General features: G+C 41.9%; 1 protein-coding gene across 29 annotated transcripts in view; it reads left to right on the top strand.

The window, feature by feature from the left end:
- Positions 1-245: 245 nt before the first annotated feature.
- LOC128850388 (3'-5' RNA helicase YTHDC2-like) overlaps positions 246-23,690 on the top strand; it is a 47,812-nt gene continuing 24,367 nt past the window's right edge. For 24 of the 29 annotated variants that reach the window (XR_008447761.1, XR_008447777.1, XR_008447772.1 and 21 more), the window contains exon 1: positions 12,997-13,169. Coding sequence is in view for 4 of the 29 variants with exons in the window: in XM_054054216.1 (XP_053910191.1) it covers positions 2,871-2,877; positions 6,090-6,197; positions 7,863-8,011; positions 8,422-8,557; positions 8,952-9,061; positions 10,132-10,152 (531 nt within the window). In the remaining 25 variants the exon portion in view is untranslated. Of the gene's footprint in view, positions 411-1,399; positions 1,503-2,798; positions 2,878-6,089; positions 6,198-7,862; positions 8,012-8,421; positions 8,558-8,951; positions 9,062-10,131; positions 11,139-11,763; positions 12,078-12,963; positions 13,170-17,940; positions 18,326-18,999; positions 19,349-20,080; positions 20,393-23,690 lie in introns of those variants that run through there. The other 5 variants (XM_054054217.1, XM_054054219.1, XM_054054218.1 and 2 more) reach the window with 5 other exon arrangements.

Below are 23,690 nucleotides of genomic sequence, written 5' to 3'. Positions count from 1 at the left end.
TTATCGATTTCTCTGGAGCAGGAGAGAGAAGCTTAAATTATTTTTTTTGAAACAGATGGAACTTAAAATCAGAAATTTGTGATTGCTGCCTTTCTACTCTTTTAAGCACATTTGCAGTGATAATCTTCTTGTGAATTGCCTTGCAACCTCTGTAATATTGAAATGCAGTTAAATTGTTTCCTGGTGAAAAAGCTATGACTTTTATCAAACTGACAAGGAACTTGAAACCACTTCTCTTTACAGATCCCTCAGTTCCTTCTGGACGACTGTTACACAAATGGGACTCCCTGTCGTATATTTTGCCCTCAGCCGAGACGTCTGGCAGCCGTTGCTGTGGCTGAAAGAGTGGCAGCAGAAAGAGGAGAAAAGATTGGCCAGACAGTTGGTTATCAGGTCCGATTAGAAAGCAGGTACTCAGGACATTTCTTATAGCCAGTCGATCGCATGTTGCTGTCTTTGGTCTTATGTACATATAAGCTACCGTATATTTGGGATACAGCCGAGTAGAAGCTTGTACGTAAAGTATAGGTAGAGCATGTTATTGCTTGGATAATGGAATATTTAAGAGTGAAAAAGACAGTTTTCCTCCTCTACTTTTCAGTTTCGTGTGGTAAATTGTCTTAGGTAAGTGAATTGCAGGTCTTTTTCTTTCTGGTTGGAAGTGTGTGAGTGGAATTCTTCATCTTACTTTCAGATAAAGCCTCCACTTTCCCCTCTTTTTTTCTCCCTACTTTTAACATGGTTAGATCCGAAAGTTCTTCCTGCTTTGAAGCTAAGTAGGCAGAGCAGCACACCTGAGGGATGGTGTAGAGTGAGAGTTCCTAATACAAAGGAACTTCAGAGTACTTAAAGTGACAGTGCCGCGGAGTGTGGCAATCGCTGCTTTTCCTTGCCCAGCTAACTCTGCCACAGGTACCAGAATAGTACCTTTTAAAGATTTTGAAGTTCTTGAAGAGGAAAAAATAAAGCATTTGAAAAGGATCAGCTGATTTCTTTGGGATTCAGTCTGGTGTGGGCAAATACAAAACGATACGGAAGCATATGCTGAAGAATTGCCACCTGTTTTTCCAAAGCAGTCCATGCTGACTTTTCCAGTAAAGTAAACAATATAGAGTGTTTTTCAAGGTTCTATTTGGCTTGATTGTTTATTTATTAATTAATTTGTTAATTAATTCATTGCCTGAAGGTTTGGAGCGTAAGCACTAAGATTCCTTAGGAACTCTCTGGGAATAGGCATTGTTTGTCAACAAATAGGATGCATGAATTCCTTGGGAGAACCAGAATCTAATTCTGTTTCTGGTGAGCAGCTGTTAATGATTTAATTTTCATTAAGTATTGGAAAGCTAGCGTGATTTCAATGGTGTGAAGGACTGAAGTCTCTTCATGAATTGTTCAATAGGGTTTCTCCAAAGACACTGTTAACATTTTGCACTAATGGCGTCCTACTTCACACGCTAATGGCGGGAGACAGCGCTCTGTCAACAGTGACACATGTTATTGTGGTAAGAGTCCTGCTGTGTTTCGCGTGCAGTGGAGCAATGTGTATTACTTACTCATTGGAAGATCTTAGTTGTATTTATTAATTTGCTGAGAATCTACAGTGTTTTTATGTGGCTAGAATCTGAATTACTGTTAAGACCTTAATGAGTTGTCACTATAGCACTGGGTTCGGTTTTTTTTTTCTTTTTTCTTTTTTAATTGTAAGAGGTTCTTGCTTTAGGTTCATACCAATAATTAATTTTGGAATCATTACATAGTTGTGGAGGACAGAGATCTAAATTTCTCTGAATTTCCTTTGTCAGAAAGCAGAAGAGCCCTAGGGAGGCTTCTGTAGATATGGTTCAACAGAAGCACGTTGGTGTTCTTTGGAAAATGTACTTTTTTAGCAATACAAGGTTTGCAGTCCTTCTGTTGGCCCAGATGTTTTCAAGATAACGACTAGTCCAATTTTCAGCAAATTATTTAAGCATCCATTCCTGATGACGTGAATAGTCCTATTGTGGAATTGGATATCAGTCAGTGGAACCAGAATGTTTTTTGCAAGATTGAACTCTCCATGGCTGAAGACAGAAATGTTTGTGATAATTTTATGTGCTTGCCTGTTTATCAAAATGAGAAAAATTGTGAGAATAGTTTATACATTCTTGATGACTTTGGCCTAAAAATGTGGTATTTTTGAAATGTTTGCATCCCTGCCTCATCAGTCCATAATACAAAAACCAGAGCAGAGCACACTAACAAAAGAGATGACTCTAGTCAGTCATGTGCCTCAGCTGGGGATAAGCTTTGTGTGTGACTTAATGGATCTAAACAATCTAATTTTTTTCGTTATGTGTTATCATCAATTTATTTAAATGTTCATCAATTGTGATGATAATTTCATTTTCTTGAAAATGAAATTCAAGTATAAGAGTTAGAAAAGTTTCAGGAGTTCACTTGAACCTCTGAAATCAAGCTGTGTGTGGCTAGCGGGTTAACAGAGCAGTCTTCCTAAAACTTCTTTGTACAAACTTTTTGAAATATTTGTTACTTTTGAATAGTTTAACAAAAAATCCTGTCTTAAATTAAACCAGCAGATTTCTGTGTGTCTTTAGTGTTCCAGCAAATTGTATCTGTCAGTTTTTTTTAAAGAGTGCATATGTGTGGAAAGTTACAATCTTAAGTCTGTGAAGTTTCTCTGCTGTTTGCTTCCCCCTCTTTCCACACCCCGTTTGTTACAGGACGAAGTACACGAGAGGGATTGGTTCAATGACTTCTTGTTAATAAAACTGAGAGATGCGTTGCAGGATCAGGCTAATTTAAAACTAATTATTTCTAGTGCTGCTCTGGATGCAAAAGTCTTTGTTAGCTATTTCGGAAGTTGCCCAATCATGCACAGTAAGTATTGGTGTAAAATCTTAACTCTGGGTATGTCTGCCATAGCATTTGTAGATTTTCTTGAACCAGAGCAAACTGTTCTGGTAATGGAACACGGCAAATACACTGAGAGTTGCCGCAATGCAGTGCCGCGATCCCTGCACTGTGCTGGCACTGGGCACCCTGGCACATCTAAGACAGGCAGCACAGTGTTACTGCAGTGGCCAGTGTCCGTCTCACACTCGCTGGTGGTCCTCAGCCTGTTCACCTCCTCCCTGAGCTCTGTCATCAGGGGGAAGAGTTCCTCCATGTGAGTCCCCGGGCCACAGGTTAATTCTCCACTAGCGTCCAGTCCCGGCGCAAGAAGGGAACACGCTCTGCAGCTCAGCATTGGGCTGGCAGCGTGCACGCGCTGGGGGTCTGTCTGAAAGCCTGCATCCGTCATGGCTAGTGCAGAGCTTGAAGCAGCCTTCACGTTCTGCCGAGCGGCCACCATGGTTCTCTGGTCCCGACAAGCTCCAGCGCCCTCTCTGCTCCCCAATCCCACCCCAAACTGCCAGGCCCCACCTCGCGGAGCCCTGACGTGGGAGGGGGCACAGTGGGAGAAAGGCTTTGGGGCACCGGGGGGCTGCAAGGGACCCCCCACTTGTGCAGGTTTGGGCCTGGCTGCCCAGGCCTGACCCCCAGGCCTGACCCCCCCTTAGGACTTGGCGTTCTCGCAGCGGGGATTCCTTCATTCTGGGGCATGAAATGTTTGCCCTTGTCCTCTTCTCCTGGGGCTGCGTCTGAAAACAGCCTCACCCTCATCTAAATCTCCTCACAACCCCAACAAACTCCGTCAAAATAGGACCTTCACCTAAAAGCCGCTCACAAACATCCCAAAACCACGTCTTTCATTTCAAATCCCTTCACAAGCATAACAAAAATGTGATTTGCCCACAAAGTTATCTTAACTTTTTTCTTAAAAAATCTTAACTCTGGGTATGTCTGCCATAGCATTTGTAGATTTTATTGAACCAGAGCAAACCATTCTGATAATGGAACATGGCAAATACGCTGAGAGTTGCCGCAATGCTTGCTCTTGGTTTGTTAATTTTTGTGAGTTTTTTAATGTTTGCCTAGATGGGAGAGCTCTTATCACAGGGAGTTCTGTAAGCGCAGGGGTGTCCTGGCCTGTGCTCTGACCAATTCAGGAAACGGGAAAAGGTTCTTAAAGTGCTGATCTACGTGGTGGTGTAGAGCCTAGGATGTGCCAGAGTCTGATCGACCTTAATTCATTCCCTGGAGTTCCAGTTCTTCAGGTCTCTCAGAGATTGCTGCTGGTTAGTGGATAAAACCAAAATAACTGCAGCCAGTCGCTTCAGAATTGCAGTTTTAGGCAAATTGGGTTTTCATATTTTAATCATATGATTCTTTCTTTTTAAGATGGAGCTGATAATCTAGGTAAAGGTTGAGAAGAAAACCATGGCAATTCCTGTTGATTTCTGTTTAGACTCCGTAATCTGCAGTTAGATTACATTCAAATGCAAGGAAAAGCTATCATTGTTGCTGTTATTATTTCATTTGATTCATCTTTAGTAGAGGTAAAAGAAATGTGTGAGAGAAGGTTTATTTTGTTTTCTTTCTCTTCACCCTCCTGGCTTGCAAGTTTTGTACGTGGTGGCCTCCTGTGGCACTTCGCTCTGCTCTTCCTTTCTCAGCAATGATGTCTGAGTATAATGTGTTCTGAGAAGAAGTATTTCAAGAGGAATCCTGTATTTTCAGAACAACCAAGTAGGCTGTCTGCATGTCAGCCTCTCTTTTTTAAGAGGCTCGATGGTCCCAGGACATGGGTAGGATCACTTTCCTGATAATCTCCACAAATCATCGCTTTAATTTTTGGAACACTCCTGAAAAACAAAGCTATTTTATTATAGATAGAAACATTTCTTTCTAGTTCTCAGTTCTGAATTTGTGCCTAGTAAAATAAGGCTTGCAACTTGTTGGAGGCAGTAATCTGGAAATTACGCTATTTCAGTCTTTTCAAAAGTTTTTTTTGCCCAAGGGAAACTTCAGTTCTAATTATTTTGTGGCTTTCCACTTTCCTCTCCTTGCAGCTTCCTGTTCGTTTAGATCAGTACACTTATTCAGGAAATCCTGAGGACAATTTTTTTCTTCTGGATTACCTGAGAAGCCATGCTGCTATCACTTCCTTTAATCTCTACAGATGAGTTCCAATTGAAAAAAACCCTTTGCTTTTTCCAGTTTTGAGAATTTAGGAAGTATGAGAAGAGAGTTTCCAAACTCTGTCTGTTAGTGTCATGAGAAAGCTTCATCTTCCTTCAATAATAGAACTGACAAAGTCCTTAGCACAGAAACCACCATTTTGTAGTTGTGTGTTCCTGTAGCACAGTTTGTGATCAGTGCTGGAAGACTTTGTAACAGCTTCTACAAGTGTGTGAGCTGTAGCTTCTTATATCTAAAGAAGAGAAAAGCCCTGAGTGGTTTAAACTAAGGTATGGCAAATGTCTGCTAAGGTACAAGAAATTAAAATCTGGAGATTTTAATTCTTCCTGTGAGCAAGAAGCCTTTAGTGTCTATAAGTAAGGTCTAGGAAACATTAATATTGAAACAGATATCAGGGTAGATTGTTAGGCAATAAGCACCATTGGATTATCTTGTTTGTCAGGGCGTACTCGGTAAAAAGGAGCCAAATTTGGCTGCAGCAATGGAGGAAATGGAGAGAAGTTTTTCTCATCGTATAATTCTCATGAAAGAAGGTGTTTTAATACCAAGATGGCGGTCTGCTTCTGGGATCTTGCACTAAAACTGTATTAATTGCTGTTATAATTTTTAATCCAGTCTTACACAGTTAACTCTTTTCTGTAAACCTAAACAAAAATGGCTATTTTCTTTTTTTCTTTTTGATAAAATTGCAGTTTTAACTGTCACTCTTCTGAGCATCTCTTGGTATAACAGTTGATAGAATTGAAGAGCTTAATAGGAAACAAGGTACCCAGCTGACATTCCCCTTTTGAAATGTGTTTTGCTTTGTGGCCCGGTAATCTTTAACAAAATGAACTCCGCTGGAGATACTTGTACAAGACTTTTCAAAGAAAAGTATAACTCCTTAAATCAGTCTCTAAGATAAAGTTTAATTCACTTTTTGTATCTACAGAAATGCTTTTTTAAAATTCAGATTCCAGATGAAGGTAGGGAATGTCTAATGTTCTATGAACTATTTTTACTTTCAGTCCAAGGAAGAGCTTTTGAAGTTCAAGAGATGTTTTTGGAGGATATTTTACGAAGCACTGGGTATATAAACAAAGTGATGCTGAAGTACCAAGAAGAGAAGCAGCAAGGTTGGTGGACTTGTTAATTGCTAGGATTGGCAATGCGTCTCGTTGACGGAGAGATTGAGCAGCTAAATGGGATGCTTCTCTGTTAAATTCCAAAGTCAGACTAAGCAGTGAGATGCAATTAGATGGAAGCAAATATCTTTTAGCTCTCAGTGTTTACATGATTGAAATAATTATGTAACTTCAAAAAATTGTTTTCATTTTCTTTTTATGGTTGTATTTTTGCTTTCAGTTGAGAAAGGATGTGTTTGTCATAATTATTATTCAGTAGAATTGCATATTCTTGGGGATTTTGCCCACACAAAAACTACAGAAGCAGAAGGCACTGCGTGCTGTCGTTTGCATGAAAACTGAAGTGCAGCCGTTAAAAGAAGGCAGGGTTTTGTACATTTTGTACAGAAATGGTTCCGATTAGTAACATTTTCACTGCCTTCTTCAGACACAGATGTATTCAATACCGTAGAATCCTGGAATGGGTTGGGTTGGGGGGGACCTTAAAGCCCAGCCAGGTCCCACCCCCCTCTGCCATGGGCAGGGACACCTCCCACCAGACCAGGCTGCTCAAGGCCCCATCCAACCTGCCCTTGAACACTTCGAGGGAGGCGGCATCCACAACTTCCCTGGGCAGCCTGTGCCAGTGTCTCGTCCTCCTCATCATGAAGGATTTCTTCCTCATGTCTAGTCTAAATTTTCCCCCTTCCAAGTTAAAGCCATTGCCCCATGTCCTTATCAGTCCTGACACTTGCAAAAAGTCCCTCCCCAGCTGTCTTGTAGACCCCCCTGAGGAACAGAAGGCTGATGGAAGGTCTCCCTGGAGCATTCTCTTCTCCAGGCTGAACAAGACCAACTTTCTCATCCTGCCCTCATAGCAGAGGTGCTCCAGCCCTCTGATGGTCTTGGTGGTCCTCCTGTGGTCCTCCTCTGGACTCGTTCAAACAGTTCCATGTCGTCCTTGTGCTGGGGATTCAGGAGCTGGACACAGCCCTCCAGGTGGGGTCTCATGGAAGAGGACTAGAGGGGGAGATCAGAAGTCTTGACTCGTTTGAACTGAATATTGTTCTTTTTTATTTGATGAAGTGGATCTGTTATTTGAGAGGTTTTCCTGGCAATGGTAAGTAATGATCATAAAGCATATTTAAAAAACACAGCCAAACCAACAATAACTAATGACGAAAGCTCTAATATACAATCCTAAGTGTACATTTATTGCATTGCTCAGTTCTGATCACTGTGGATAGAAAAGTTAGGGCCCTGCTATCTTCTACTGTTTATTCTGCTTGTATACAGAATGTAGTTGTTATGTCCAGGAGCTATATAACTTCTCTTTTGGTATTTCACTTCTGGAGAAAGATCTGGACTGAGAAGTGCTTAGGAGATATTTACTTGGGAAGCTCATTTGAATGCAGTGTGTTGGAACACCAGAGAGCCTAGGAGGTTAAGCACCTACGTGATATTTTTCACCTAGCTCTTCTAGCAGGTGTTTACAGTGGTACACTTGGGATGCCCTTAGTAATGAAATTTATATGGGCTGGTGACAGCATTCTAGATTAAATAAAAGAACTGGAATAGTTAAAACTTGTGTTGGTATGACTGTTTTTTTGTAACTGGAAACAAAGAATAATTAAGACAACTGTAAAACTCTTTTTGGAAATACTTTTTGCATCCTAGAAGAAAAGGAACGGGACGCTCTGAGTGGCTGGTGTTCTGCTCAAGAAAACAAGAGCGAACTGGGATCTCGGAGACAAAGATCTGTCCCAAGAGCAGAAGGAAAGGGTAATCTCTTGGATGATGGTGGTGACACTGTGTATAATCAGCTGGTAAGTTTCTCCTTTAGCTGGAAAAGACGATTAAATCTGCGTTTTGCATAGTGTTATTACTACCTATTTGAAACTGGTTTCTAAAGATATTACTCCTGTAGAGTTTCTAGAAGGATATTAACCAATTTTAAAAGACAGTTTTTAACTTCTTTGTTAGTAGCATGAAGTCGTCTGGCTGAAGTGTGCTTTCCTGTCGTGATGGTCGTGCATAGCTTTTGTTTAGATCAAATGGCTAGGCTGGCATTGTTTAAAGTACTTGCAGGTGAACCTGTAAATGCTTGAAGTGACGCCTGAATGCTGCATTTCTGGTTGTTGCTTCAAATGCTGTTTGAATTCTTTGTGTCTACTAGACAAGAGCAAAGACAACCCTCTAAGGAGATTAATCTTTCAATACTTTCTTTTCTCTTCAGACTGAAAAAGATGCGAGTACCCTTGAGCCACGGTTAATAAAAGAAATGGATTCTTGTCTTTCTGACATCTGGTTGTATAAAGATGTTGATGCCTTTGCTCAGGTGTTCCATCTCATCCTCACTAAAAATGTCAGTAGTAAGTTTCTCATCTTACTGCGTACGAGAAAATCAACAGCAAAATGACTTGACTCTATATATATCTATATGTATATATGCAGTGTGTGGTTTTGCAAACAGCTTCAGGCACAAGTTTGGTAATGGCCTTTGATATTGATAAAGGTACACGAGTGAGTCAGGTCACATCAATATAGGTCCTTATATAGCAAGGCCCTCAGCAGGTTCTGCTGGCTAAAGGAGACTTTGCACTGAGGTATGCTTGCAGAAAATAAACAGTGTTTTTACAAGCATTTGCCTTTTAAAACAAAATGTAGAAGGAAAATGGGGTTTATTGCTACACAGTAGTGTTCGGGTTTTTGTCTGTAAGTGGAAATAATATAGAAATGTTAATGTACCTTTTCTATTTAATTCAGGGGATGTGTTCTGGAATGATAGCAGTGATAGTGAGAGTGAGGACAAAACAACTGCTCGTTTGGCAGTACTGGAGCTAGATGAATGGCTCCATCTCAAACTGGACCCTGAAGTAAGTTAACTACCACCTAAGTGCTTGTTTCTTGTAGAAGGATGTTTATGTTACAGCTTCCTAGAAGAATTTCTGAAACATTTAGGTAACCAAGAATTTTCTGTAAGAATGGCTGTCACAGACCATTTGGGTCTCTCAGAGCTACAGGACAATGTGATTTAACCTCTGTATTTCCTGAGCTCGTTACAAAATTCACGCTGGGACTCGATCCTCTTTTCTGTGTTACATGACTTCATTTATTCACCATTCACGTCGTAACGTTTCGTAATTTGTAACCTGTAACTCAATTCATGCGCCCATGAGCAGAAAGAAAAGTAGAGTCAGTTTACCTAGCTGGCAGTGAGAGGGCTCCTTCTTCTTTCTCCGTCATGGTGTGGGTGTCCCTTCTACCACCCCAGGAAGGTCTCAGCAGCCAAGCTGCTGTCGGACCTGTTTCAAAGTCTTTATCCTTCTGCTGGGCAGCTCAGACCATTTACGCAAGTAAGCAAATTCCGACCAAACTGCCAGACCGAAGGTAATGGCTGCAGGAGGCAGCGAGCTGCGGGTGATAGTGGCTGCAGGATGAACCCTCAGCTCTCTCTGAACCCCCATCCTGCCTATCTGATCCTCTCAGTTTGACCTAGTACCGCCGTTCCCAGCTCACGCCAGACCTTAGCCTGAGCTGGGTGAGCCAAAAATCTGAGCAGTACTTGAATGAACAGTTGCGATGGCATCCTGGGAATTTGCTTCTCTGAGAGGATGACTTAAGTTGGATCAAAATGGAGCACTTTCAATTGGAATTGCTGAAAGGAAGTTACTGCCAGGTTTAAGGAAAAGGAGAACAACAACCCATTTTGAAGATAGTCTTGAGGTCATTGAGAAGCTGTGGCTCCGGTAGGAGGCAGGGTAGTTTCTGAACCAAATTTATTTGCTCTAGTAACATCTTGTAGAGGTGTTCAAAAGTGAGAGTTTTTAAAAAGGGAAGCATTTCTGAGAAGATGGGAATTAAACTTTAGCGGTCTAAATTTAATCATTGCATTAGAGCAGAAGTATGCCTAAGAAAAATGGTACTTAAAACTCTTTTCCCTTAGGTGTGGAGGAAGAGTATGTGAACACAGAGTGAACTGAGAGGAAGAGGATAAAGCATTTACAGTTGTTTGGGTATTTTAAAATAAAAATGTAACATGAAAAATAAAGATTCCTGCGGATTTACAATGGAATCTTAAGTGTAGTGCGGAGCTAATGGAAATAAAATGTTCTAGAAATGATCTTGCACCCAAGGAAAGAAAAGATAACAGTTTAGGTGAAGTATGGGGTGTTCTCCCCATCCCTGGTGTTTCAGTCCTGCTTTGCTGTTTGGACCCCATTCATTTTAGAATGCCAGATGCTGTCTGAGAGGAAAGGCATAGGGTACCCTTACCTGTCTGGTTTAAATTTCATTAGCCTTTAACAGAATTGAAATTCATTACAGGCTTGTGCTTTGCTGTTGCAACTCAGACAGAAGTGGCAGAGCTTATTTCTGCATCATGTTCGAGCTCCTGCTAAATCGTGGTCTCAGGCTGATGAAACAAGAAAGTCTCTGTGCCTTCTTTCTGTACCCCTTCTTTCAGTTTTGGTCTTTCTTCTTCTGTACCGTTATGAGGCCTCTCCTTAGTCGCTGGCTTAGTGTACTGTAAGGCTGGTATGAGTTCAGTCTGCTTGCTGGCAGCACTACATTTGAGTGTGGGCTACAGACATGATGGGAGGGCTGGAGCACCTCCCGTCCGAGGACAGGCTGAGAGAGTTGGGCTTGTTCATCCTGGAGAAGAGAAGGCTCCGAGGAGACCTTAGAGTGACCTTCCAGTACCTGAAGGGACTACAAGAGCTGGAGAGGGACTGTTGACAAAGGCTTGTGGTGATAGGACCAGGGGCAAGGGGTATAAACTGGAGAGGGGCAGATTTAGACTGGATATAAGGAGGAATTTCTTCACCATGAGAATAGTGAGGCCCTGGAACAGGTTGTCCAGGGAAGCTGTGGCTGCCCCATCCCTGGAGGTGTTCCAGACCAGGTTGGATGGGGTGTTGACCGGCCTGATCCAGTGGGAGGTGTCTCTGCCCATGGCAGGGGGGTTGGAATTAGGTGACATTTAAGGTTCCTTCCAACCCAAATTATTCTATGATTCTTAGGTTAAATTGAGAGCTTTCTCTGCTTTTGAGTCTGTACTTAGGGCTTTTGTGTCTGCTACACAAAATAGCACATTTTGTGTATATAAATAAATATTGGCACAATTCACAGTCCTCTGTGTGTTCATTATGGCGTTCCGTGTAGAGACTTCCATACGTGACAGTTGGTTTGCCTCAGCAAGACTAACTGGATCCTTGTAAGGCCAATATTGCTTAATACAGTGTTTCTGGAGGTGGTGAATCTATGGAGCTGTGAGGCTTGTCTTGCCTTGTAGGACACTTGCAGGGCCCTGCCCACAAAGGAATGTGTTGCTTTGTCCAGGATTCCCAGGCCTGCCACATGTACCCCAAGGACAGAGCTGGCACAGAGGGGGAGCAGAGGGAGGGGTGTAATGTTTGGTTAGCAAGCCCAAATAGTGCTCCTGCAGCTCAGTTATAAAAAGGATGGTCCAGCCAGGGCATTTGCATTCCCCAAGGTTGCTAGCTGGTCTGGGTTCGCTTGTCTGGAGAAGAGGACATACCCTGCTGCTTTTCTTACATGAAAACCTTTTCTTACACAGGAGCCTTGTGGTTGGTGTCTACTACAGGCCACCTGATCAAGGAGTGCTGTGCGGTGAAGCCTTCCTCCAGCTACAGGAGGCTTCGTGCTCACAAGCTCTCATCCTACTTGGGGACTTCAACCACCCCGACATATGCTGGAGAAGTGGCACAGCAGCTGTAGGCAATCCAGGAGACTCCTGGAGTGCATCAAAGGTAATGTCTTAGTCCAGCTGATAGAGACCCCCACCCGAGAAGCAACACTGGACCTTATGGTCACCAATACAAGTGAACTCATCCGTGACGTTGGGATTGGAGGCAGCCTGGGCGGCAGTGATCACTCGCTGGTGGAGTTCAAGGTCCAGAGGGATATTGGAAAGGCGAGGAGTATAGTCAGGACACTAAATTCCAGGAAAGCAGACTTCCAGCTCCTCAAGGAATGATTCGGTAGAACTCCCCTGGGAAATGGTCCTCTGAGACAAGGGAACATAACAGAGCTGAAAAACATTTACGGAAGCTTTCCATAAAGTGCAGGAGCGCTCAGTCCACGTATGTAGAAAATCAGGCAGGAAAGGGAAGAGACCGGTGTGGCTGAGTTGAGACCTGCTGGTTAGACTGAAGAACAAGAGGGAACTGCCCAGGCAGTGCAAGCAGGGACAGGGAACCTGGGACATGGACAGAGACGCTGCCCAGTTGTGTAGGGATGGGGTCAGGAAGGCCAAGGCAGAGCTGGAGCGGAACTGGGCAAGGGAAGTGAAGACCAACAAGAAGGGCTTCTGCAGGTGTGTCAGTCAGAAGAGGAAGGTTAAAGAGAATATTTCTGAATTGTAGCTTTCAATAAGTCAGAATAAATTGTTCTTGGGTGAGCCTGGCTGAATGTCTACAATAAAATATTCTACTCTTGAAACTTGAAGGAAAGTGACCTTGTTTTCTCAGGAAAAGTCCTTTTATTTTCTGCACTGTCATCCATAGAAATTTTCTTAGGTTTCATCCAGTGAAAATGATGGTGACTTTATGGCCAGACACTACTTCAGTTAAATCCATGTGAAATGGGTATGGTTATTTCACTGCACAGCAATGAATTTTCTAATAGTTCTTTCCACAGAATCCTCTGCTCTGACTTCACGTTATGTCTGTAAAACCACCTTTGCATGTTTTGGAAAAAATGCTTTTTTGAGCCATCAAGCACATTCCTGACCCTGCGTATTGACGTTTTCACTCAGCTCTTCTTATCACCCTGGTCTCCATAGAGAGGGTTCTGTTGGCGGACCTGCGTGTGATGACACCGACACCAGCAGTACCACCAGTCTGTGCAAGAGCGCCAGCACTGCAGCTCTTTACTGGGATTTTCAGAGGCGCCCAGTCTGCCCAATACGACTAAATGTAGTAGTACCTGAGTGGAAACTAAAGCACTGTGAAGAGCGAGAGGGTGAGTGAAAAATACTGGGGCAGGAACAGCAGACTATTTACAGAATCTTTGTGTCTGTGATGACAGATGGGACAAATGACCCATCACCATCTTCTGCGCAACAGTGAAAATCCCAGCTTGGGGTTTGTCAGCCAGGAGTTTGTTTCCTCTGCTTTAGAATGAGTGAAACTCTTGGCAAGCTAGAGGGTTGTGTATACAAATACACTAGAGTGAGGAGGGAGGGAATGGAAATAGAGCTAAGGGTGACAGACGTGGGTTGGCAAAGTTTGTTCATAGGTGAGCAAAGGTTTTTCTGAGCAGCGCTTATTCAGGACAGCTCCAGTTATGGTCCCCATGACAGTAGGTAAGAGCTTTGCTGGTGGCCGATGTGAGAAAAAGCTGATGTAAGGCCTGCTCAGGAACACGGTTCTGACAACATGGTCAAGCTAGCAAGCTCTTTTGCCACAGATGGAATTTAGTTCTCTATGAACTAAGGCAAGTTTCTTAGATACTTTATGATATATAATTTGTAGCCTAAAATTGCTTATTTGTTGTAACTCTTTCTTTTAGTATCTGCTTTTTTTTTTTATTTTGCATTTTTTTGCCACTGTTGGGCTGGTATAATTCCCACTCTGCCATTGCCGTGACAGTATCTACAAAGACATTTCCTCCAGTGCTTCTGGGTTGATTTTCTACTGTGGGATTTTTTGAAGTTTCCATTTTAAATGCCTGGTGCTGGCTGTTGTCAAAATGAAATAGCTCACACCTGGCAAGCAAACTTGCTTGAGCTGTGGTGGGATCGCATTGTTGTTACCCCTGGGTGCTTCTTCAAACTGAATTACAGTGGTTTCTGCAGCTACTCAATTCATTTCTGAAGTGATCCAGAGCCTTCTAGATGTATTTAGTTGTGGCATTTACCATCTGAATAATTTTAACGGTTCGCCTCCTGTTTCTCTACTTCTTTCTACTCACTCTTAGCTGCATTGTTTCCTTCCCTATGGGTTATGATATGTTGTCACTGTGTTTGTTGCGTCTTCCAAGGGGTACCACAGTGCAGGAAGTAGATGATGCTTCTCTAGATTAAAAGCTGTATTTGTTGTTACAGTTCTTTTTGCAAATCTTGAAAGGGTCTTACCTAAAACCAAAGTAAAAATCCGGGTTTAAAGACAAATTGGTTCTCTGGAAAGCAGACTGGGGGAATGCCTTGCATTATCTTAGAGAATAAAAGGTTGAGAGTCCTGAAAATACTCAAAAGCGTGGCATATGGTTGAATCCAGTGATTGAGAAAGGAAGCTGTATTGTTTGTGTCAAGTCCAGAAGAAATTTTAAAGCTAATTCCATATTGTGTGCACGTGGAATGATCATGTTTGCATTGTGTCGTATAATGCATGGCTCTGAGATCCCCATCTGATCTTGTAACTTTGCCTGTATGAGCAGGTTATTGCATTTGGTACTGTTGATGCATGAGCAAAGGCTGCATCCTGAGGCTCTTTAATAATAAACCACTTTGTTCTGTCTATAGGGAATATCCGGTAAAGCCCAGCAGCAATCAAGTAAGATTGAGCAACAAGACACTAATGCCAAAATTGCTACTTTATGAGGATGTTCTGGACACGGGTGGAAACTGAGGGTGGGATTGTGTGATGCCTGTAAAATAGATTTGATAACTTCTGCTCTTGTAGAACATTTTAATAAGCTTTTACAAAGCAAGCTGTGCAGAAGAGGGCACTAGCTCTCTGTGAAGTGATAAGCTTACTGTGGGTTTTGGCTTATACTTTGTCCTGTCAAAATAGGAGCAGAAACCTTCCTGCTTTGATTATTTTCATGGCTCTGTTCAGATGACAGAACTCTTTTCTTACCCACACTTTTAGTATTTGTATTTGTGTTTTTGTATTTGTTTAATGCAGTGGTTTTTTTTCCCAACTTGTCACGTGTGGCATTTCGGTGGCTGCTGCTTTGAGCAGCTCAGACACTGTTAAGTTTTCACATGCTCTAAGTCTATGATAAATGAGGTGTCATCACTGTAAGAGAATTACTGTGCTCTATCCACAGCTTTTACATGAAAGAGGGGCATACTTTTTATTCTGGGATAAGCCTAGGGACTTGGGAAAAGTACCAGTCATGTAGGGAGGGAAAAGAAGGGCCACAGAACACCTAACAAACAAGCTGTGAAGCTTCCAAGAGACTCATGAACTGATGCTCTAGCTTATTTTTCTGGTTAGCTATGCTGATTAAATAGAACTGATTAATCTAAATGTGGCATAGAGCTCATACGTGAATTTCTTCAGGCTTTCTATATTCAGAGGTACTGTGCAAATATGTTACGGAGGGCGGTGGTCTACCTCGGGCCTTAGAGGGCTGTAGTAGCCGTGGTTATATTGCTTTTTAGTCTGATGTTGAGCTATAGCTTTGCTACTTTTTTCTGCTTTCATCCCTCTTTCAGAATTGATGCTGAATAAGGTCAGAAAGTAATAAAAAAAATGTGCCATGGTGCGTTTACCCAAAGGAAGTACACAGCCTGCTCCTTTGTTTTCCAGTATTCAAGCTCAGAAGTTGCAGAAAATGTGCTTTTTGTCAGAATTGAATCTTGGTGGATATATACTGGTTTTCATTTAAAAGTAAGGACCATTTTATTTGAAGTCAGAGGCCACAGGCACCCTCTTTTAACACTCCTGGAAAGGAAACACTGCTGGAAATGAGAGCCAGCGAGCCTTTAACTTCCCAAACTGAGATTCAGTAAGTGGTGGAGCTCATGTGTACTATGGTTTGTTTTAATTGATGGCCCTCCTCCCTGTAGTGGATGAAACCAACAACTGATGCTGCCAGGCTTTGGTAAACGTGGATACAAGAGCTATAGGAAGTATCTGTGGGCTGGAAGTTCACACCAGTCTGTGTGAGGTAGAAGGGTGGGAGGGTAAAGAGAGTAGCTCTGTTACACACCTGTGAACACCAATGCTCCTTTTTCTTTTAAAGGACAGGTTTCTTGAATACTGAATGCATCAAAACTGTTGAATTGTTTGTAATGTCAGTGGTGAGGCGCCAGATGAGTAGAAGTGATACTGGAAGAAGCCTTTCCCTTGAAGGAAAAAAGCCCCACTTGTGTCATGAAAAAAAGGACCCTGAAGGTCCTTCAGAACAAAGCTGAATGGTGCAGTTGGATAGCATATATGCTGTTGTCTGCTGGGGACTGTTGTAGAAAACCAAACAGATTTATTAGTAGATGCTAATGAAATGGCCTTTACCCAGGAAAAAACAGTGAATTATGGTAAGGAATTTATATAATATCCTGTTGGTTTACATCTCGCATACTCATCCATAAGTTCACGCTTCTACGAAGTGGTGAAAGAGGAGGAAAAGAGGTACTAAGCTGCAGGTAGATGTTAAAGGATATCTCTTAAAAGTTGTTTTTTAAGTACTTCTAAAATTTTCCTCCTGTGGAAAGCAGACAGTATGAGACTAAGGCAATAATGATACGTTAGTTACTAAAGGCTTCAAATAATAATTTCCTTGTGTAAATACTACTTGTGTAGAACACGACTTATCGACAAGAAATAATGGATTTGAGGATGGTTTTACTAAGTAAAAAGGTCAGCTTAGGACAATGTTTGGGATCCAGGATCAGAAATAACATTGGTCTCTTGCTTTGTGATGTTGATCACTTCACAAATAATGATGTAGACAAATCTGAGACATTCAATGCTTTCTCTGCCTCTATCTTTCACACTTAGGATGGCCCTGGGACCCACAGAGCCCAGGGCTGGAAGACCACATCTGACGGAGTGATAAATTCCCAGCCAATCCTGATCTTGTTTGAGACTCGCTGCTCCAGCTGGATGTGCGTAAATCTGTGTTGCCCAATGGGATTCATCCTGGGGCACTGAAATAGCTGACTGATGCTATCGTGGCATCTCTCTCCCTTGTTTTTCAACACAGAGAGAGATGCTGATCTCCTCTCTCTGGTGAACAACCATAGAACACTGGGAAATGGAATGAAGCTACATCAGGGAAATTCAGATTGGACACTAGGAGAAGGTTCCCTTAGGAGGGTGGTCAGTCACTGGAACAGAGTCCCCAGGGCATTACTCATGGCACCAAGCCTGTCAGAGTTCAAGGAGCATCTGGATGATGCTCTTAGTCCATATGGTTTAATTGTAGGCAGTCCTGTGAGCAGCAGTGGGTTAGACTCTGTAATCCTTACAGTCCCTTCCAACATGAGATAGTCCGTGATTCTATGGTTTTCTCCCTTCCCTTGTTTTTTGTGCTGCTCCTGTAGGAGCTAGTAACTAGATTTTCCAGAAGAGGCAAGATCAGTTCTGCGTGCATTGGAAAGGTATCTGCATTTCTGCTCTCGGTGTCTTCTATAGACAGAAGAGAGATAAGAAAGTTCAGTGATCTTCTGCTTGCTTGAGCCTTTGCAGTAGTATTTGCTAGTACTATTTGCAGTAACGTTAAAACATGTACAATAAAAAAAGGAAAGTGCACAACTCTAGCGGCTCTGGACTGAATCCGCCGGATGTTTCTTTTGGGGCCTTAACTCTGGCACAGCACCTCTAGAAAGTTAAATTAGACCCAAACCAGTCTACTGCAGGACCTGGTGCAGTCACCAGGGATGTGGATGGCTTACCAGATAGGAAAGAAGGAAAAAGATACCTAAATATTTAAAATAAAAGGAAGCTTTAAGAACTAAATAAAAATTAAAAAAAAAGAAAAATAAGAAAGATTGTAAGAGGATTTATACATATGTAATGAAATTTATGTTTTAATCTTGAAACCAGAACTAAATGCTGTTTCAAACCAAGTAGAGCTGTTTAAAATCCATCCTTGTCTCCTGTTTTATCCCGTGGTACAGATTTGTTACTGCTTTAGCACTCTGTTTATATAAAAATGGTGAAGATATCCTATAAGAACACTCTGGACAGCAATCAAATTCTTGGCCTGTTATGACTTCTCTCTGCCATCCAAGGGACAATCCATTCAGATACAGACCTTTCCAAGAAGAAGTTGTGCCCGGTGAGTTCTGCCTGAATCCATTGTCTGGTTGAGGCATCAGACTGCTGGAAAGGCAGAGGCAGCTTTTTAGCTGCACTGCAACCATGCTCTCTTGGAATCAGCTGTAGGAAAAACGGCGCTCCCAGTGGGAATATCTTCTGTCAGGTCTCATTAACAGGCAGTTTTAGGTGAGTTCGTCGTTGAGAATGCTGGAAGTAAAGAAATGTAATGTGAATGAGAAATGAACAGAAGACCCCACAGATCAAGAAGCAAAAAGGAATGCATTTACTGACTAAAAACCTCCAACATAACAGCCTAATTTTAAAAAAAAAAAAAAAACCAAACAAACAAAAAACCCAAACCATTAATTGCATGTGTGCAAAACTTCCATAGGAAAAGTAAAAATCAAGTAGCCAAGGCAGGTACCTGACCTGCTCTTCTGCCCTCAAATTTTCCAGAAGTTACTAAGTGCATACTTATGTATATTTATTAGGTTTTATCGGGAGGGTGCAAAACAGACTTTGTGATTAATTTAATTAAAAAAATACACAGGAAATCAACTAAACCCTTTTTTTAATACTTATCATATGACATACCTCTGAACTTTGTGCACAAATGAATATGAGTTCAGTCTTAGTCCTGTCAGGATGGCTCATAACCTCTTCATTATTTTGGCTCATGCTTGGGCTATGTTTAATGTCAGCTATTTTATGGGATTTTTGGAACTTTTGTTTTCCAACTTTAGAATCTTCCCATAAATTGTGAAGGCTGAACCTTTCTGAGCTTTTCTCTACTGTCGGACTGCGGGTGTTGATGTGTTCCCAAGGTAGACAGTTGATAGTATTCAAGCCTTTCTCTGCAGGTGAAGAAAACAGCAACTGCCCAATGAAGGGAAATGACAACCGAACATCTCTTTTGAGGACTCTCGATTTGCCCTTTTCCCCTGCTGCTTCTGAAGACTCAAAAGCCTTGACCTCCATCACCCGTTTTGCCATTTCACTGGAAATGCAATCACTTCTGGCTTTTGATGAATATTCAGAATGACACCAACTGTCACCTTGTCATCTTCGAGGGCAGAAGCAGTTTGACTCTCTAAAGTTGATTTCCTTATCTCTTTTAAAATGGAGAGTCGAATAGTCGTCAGGGGAAGACACTGAGTGGCACCTGCAGAACAGTAATTACGAGTAATGTTGCTATGTGTCGGGATGGAGGTAAGTCTTCTCATTCCCTGAGCTGGGGATGGGAGGAGACGGCAGCTTATTATATATATCTATATGGATTTTGGCATTTATTTTGAAAAAGGCTGTTCTGCTACTGTCATTTGTGTTAACGTGATTTGTCCCCATCGCTTCACCATCTTGGGTAACTTGTGATTTTACCTGGGTCTGACTGCAGGAATATGGTGAGGAGGATCTTTCCCCTGAAGTGAGGATTGAGGGTGGCAACTCTTTTCCCTACAATTTTGCTGAAATGGATCAGCTCTAATACTGAAACCGAAGGAAGGAATTGGTATCCTGCTTACAAACCGGACCTTTATGCACCATGAGCCAGCAGACTAAGCTTATGTTGGACGTGTCATTTGGTTGTGAATAATTAAAGTGCTAGTTGTGTTCTCTGTGGCGGCGACCCCTTCCCTCCGCGTAATTGAAGCGGTCATTCCTCTTCATTAACACTGAATTTGGAGCCTGCTTGCAAGGAGCCATATGCCCCAAGAAATAAATTTATTTCTTCATAGGAGCAGAAGGTGTAACGTGCCTTTTTCTTCCTCAGTCTGAAATTGGATGACATGTTGAAGGGAGACTGAAAATTTGCACTGTTTTCAGCCTCTGCGTGTTCCTATTGCACTGTGTATTCTGTGGGGGGCATAAACTGCAGATTTTGTGGAGTGGTGTCTTTCTCTAACCTCCCACCTTTGTGTTGTTTTTTTCTGTCTTTTCCTCTAGTGCTCTCTAAGTGGGAGCTGTACGAAGCATTGTGCAATGAAACAACAGATAGAAGCTTTGGTATTGATCTGGTCTGAGATGGCTCTGCAGCAAATCGTTCTGCAGTGTCCTGGAGCATTGTTTCAGCGTGCTGTGTTTTAGGATATATCTATTCACTGTTTTAAGGGAACCAGAAAAGTCTTGATTTGTTTTGCATGTGCTCATGGAGAGGAGGTGCTGAGTAGCAGTGGCAGAACAAAATAGGATCTCTGAATTTGGAGGCACCAGCAGAGGGATCCCTACTACCTGCACTTGCTTTAAGGTCAGATGGAGGTGAGTACGGCATGGAGCTAAGCTCCAACTCTGTGCTGGGCAGGTAGGAGTTCCATAGTGCTTTCTGCTTTACTGTGTTCATTAAAATATATGCCTCTGTCTTCCCTCTACTTACATATAGTCTGTGAGTCCTGCTGCAGCTGGGCTTCCTCCATGCTCTGCAGGAGAATCCTGTTTAGCTGCATTGAAAGTGATTAATACCGGATACAGGCAGAGTTGAATCTGGCTGATGCTGTGCTTCTGGAGGTGCCAAGATCAGAGGAAAATATCAGCTGTCTAACCTATCTGCTTTGGTGGTGATCGCAGACCTAGCTGAAGTGTAATGTTGGAAGAAGCCTTTTGTGGCAGGAAAAATAGGTAGACCTTTCTCTAGAAGTGTGACGAAAGCTTAGAGAATATCTGGGTGGAGTTTTTCAGGCTTCTGCCACGGGATGAAAAGGTGTATATGCCAGGATACAACTGGGGAGTGATGGGTGGAAGTTTAGTCCAAACAATTAGATCCTGGTTGTTTCTTGCTAGAATTATTTTATTTTCCAGATATTTTATTTAATGTTTGGGTGTAAACCTTGTGCACTGCCTTTTCTGTTTGCAAAGAAGTGATTCTTTTTCTCCTTGTCAGAACTTTCTAGCTTGTCTTCTGTTTGTTCTGCCTGTGACAGGTATCGTGTGCTCTTGCCATAGTCTTTGAAAGTCAATTAAATAATACGGGATTGTGCACATCTTCAGCAGGGTAAGCAGGCAGAATTTTCAATGCTAGTGAAAAAAGTGTTGAGATAGTGAAAGGAGAGGAAGTGATCCCTTTCTATCTCTACCTGACCCTCCTCCTTTCTCTGTATTTCATCTGAGGCTCAAATAACTCCAGATTCTTCACTGGGCTACTTTCTCTCTGCTGTTTTGTGTGGGAGACTGCCAGTTTATTTGGCTCTGGGTATTCCCAGACTGTGTACAATCTTTAAAGACAGAACCAGCCATCAAATTGTGTAGTTTGACCTCCTGTACGATATCAACCATCAAACCTTACCTAGCGCACAATATGCATAAACCTGCCTTGTACCCAATGGCTTACCGTGCTGCTAGACGTATAGTTTAGTTTTACCCAGACTCGAGTAATAGGCTCTTTTCCACAAGGACTGTGGTTTGGAAGTTGGAGTCAGTTTTTTAGACTTTCTTTTTCCCCAGTTCCATGTGGGGGCAATGGGTATAAACTGGAGAGGGGCACATTTAGACTGGACATAAAGAGGAATTTCTTCACCATGAGGGTGGTGAGACACTGGCCCAGGTTTCCCAGAGAAGCTGTGGCTGCCCCATCCCTGGAGGTGTTCCAGGCCAGGTTGGATGGGCCTTGGGCAGCCCCTGATCCAGTGGGAGGTGTCCCTGCCCATGGCAGGGGGGTTGGAACTGGATGATCTTTAATATCCCTTCCAACCCAAACTATTCTATGGTTCTACGACACAAGATAAAATCCCCTTCTCCCAACTCCTACCGCCCATTCAGCCTTCGGCGTGCATCGGGCAGCACTGCACACCACGCGAGGTCTGTGTTTCTGCAGATGCAGTAGTTGCTCAGACAGCTCTAAACCAGCCTAGCAAAAGGGGACCTGGTTACTACAAGGTCTTTCTCATGGTAGAAAATAAATTCCTTGTCTCTGTCACTTCGCTGTCCTCCTGCCTTACAGTTTGCTGATATCTAAGGTCACTCATAAAGGAGTGGCCTCTGAACTTTCTAACTATGTATAAAGCTATGGTGTCACCATTGAGAACAAAATAGCTATATTTAATTTGAGGATTATTTTGACTAAAGGTAAGCAAAATGCTAATGTCCAGGAGTAAACTTAGTAGTTTTGGAGAAAGGAGCATGGCGAAGTCATTTTGAATTTAGCCAACAGAAGTTTTGATTCAGGTATTTTAGGGAACTAAAGATGTATTCTTTGGTTTAAAATGGTGGTTTTATTTGGATGCCAATCTCAGAGAATAATCAAGAAAGTCAACAAGAACCCTAGAGAAATCATTGTATTTTGGGCTGATTCTGAATGAAACTTCTCCCTTTCTCTTTCCCTACCAAATATGGCTTCTTTAATCCAAGTCTAGCGTCTAGTTTTCCTTGTTTTCCTGTGCTCACCCTCCAAGTTCATCTGCCAGCGTACAAGACCAAATATGCCCAGGCCATATCACAATTTTAAGGCTTTATAGGTATAATGTAATAGAGATCATTTTATAATTCACATCAGCCGTTGGATCTGAATTAATTTTGTACAGCGAAAGTGATATGGAGACAAAACAGAGCTGTGAAACATGAACTATTTTCTAAAAATAATAGGTAACGCAGGAATTTTTGGAGGTTTTTTTAATTCAGGAAAAATTCCTTATTACTGTCGACTTCAACTTTAAATAATTTTCTGTAGAGCTTATAAGCATAGCAGTCTCTGCTTTGGAAGTGTGAGAAGTAGATTCACATTTCTTTTGTACAAGAACAACTGTAAAAATTACGCAGGCAAACAAAAATAATAAACACTGTATGCTAATTACAAATTATTAGATTGATGAATAGGATTTGTTATGAAAAAGCCAGTTCAGATTACTTTTAGATTAATTTGTAGTCATTAACTCCTGAAATTTGACTTTAAAGCTAGTGCTCAGGGCAGGGGAAGCCAAAAGAAATGTATGCACTGTACTAAATGAATGAGAACATCACTGGGCAATTTAATTTTATTAAATAAGGTCTGCGTTTCACTTAATGACTGAAAAAATACACTGAAAAATACACTAACACCACAGAGTAAGACTGTGATAACTTATCTTAGTGCTAAAATAAAGCTAGTCTGTAGTCTGTTGCTGAGCAAACTCTTGGCAATTTCCAATTACTGCTTGTTGAAAACAATTTTTTAGTAGACTATTTATTTGTAGGCTTAGAACCAAGTGCTGCTCAATAGCTTCAATAATATTTTTGATGGACGCTAGCAATGATGCATCCTCAGTTGTTTTATCTGCTTTTCTAAAAAAAATGGGATGCCTACATTTTACTTTTGTCGAGCATAGCTAATATTGGCGGCCAGTGACTTAATTGCTATTAGTGATGCCTTTAATATAGACAAAATTGAGTTGCTGGTCTCAGTCAAATTCACAGTGAAAAGGCTTTACTCTTGCAAAAAATAAGAAAAAATATTAATTTGAATGTCTCATCCATAGAAGTTAAAGATAAGGATAAAGCTTGCTATCATAACTTTTATTTCACCCTATTCTAAGTGACATCCATAGCAAAACTTTTGATGATTCAGTGGGCCTTTCTTGGGTTTCTGAAT

The sequence above is a fragment of the Cuculus canorus genome, chromosome Z (assembly GCF_017976375.1).
Source record: "Cuculus canorus isolate bCucCan1 chromosome Z, bCucCan1.pri, whole genome shotgun sequence".
NCBI lineage: Eukaryota > Metazoa > Chordata > Aves > Cuculiformes > Cuculidae > Cuculus > Cuculus canorus.
This window is presented reverse-complemented; position numbering and strand designations above follow the sequence as displayed.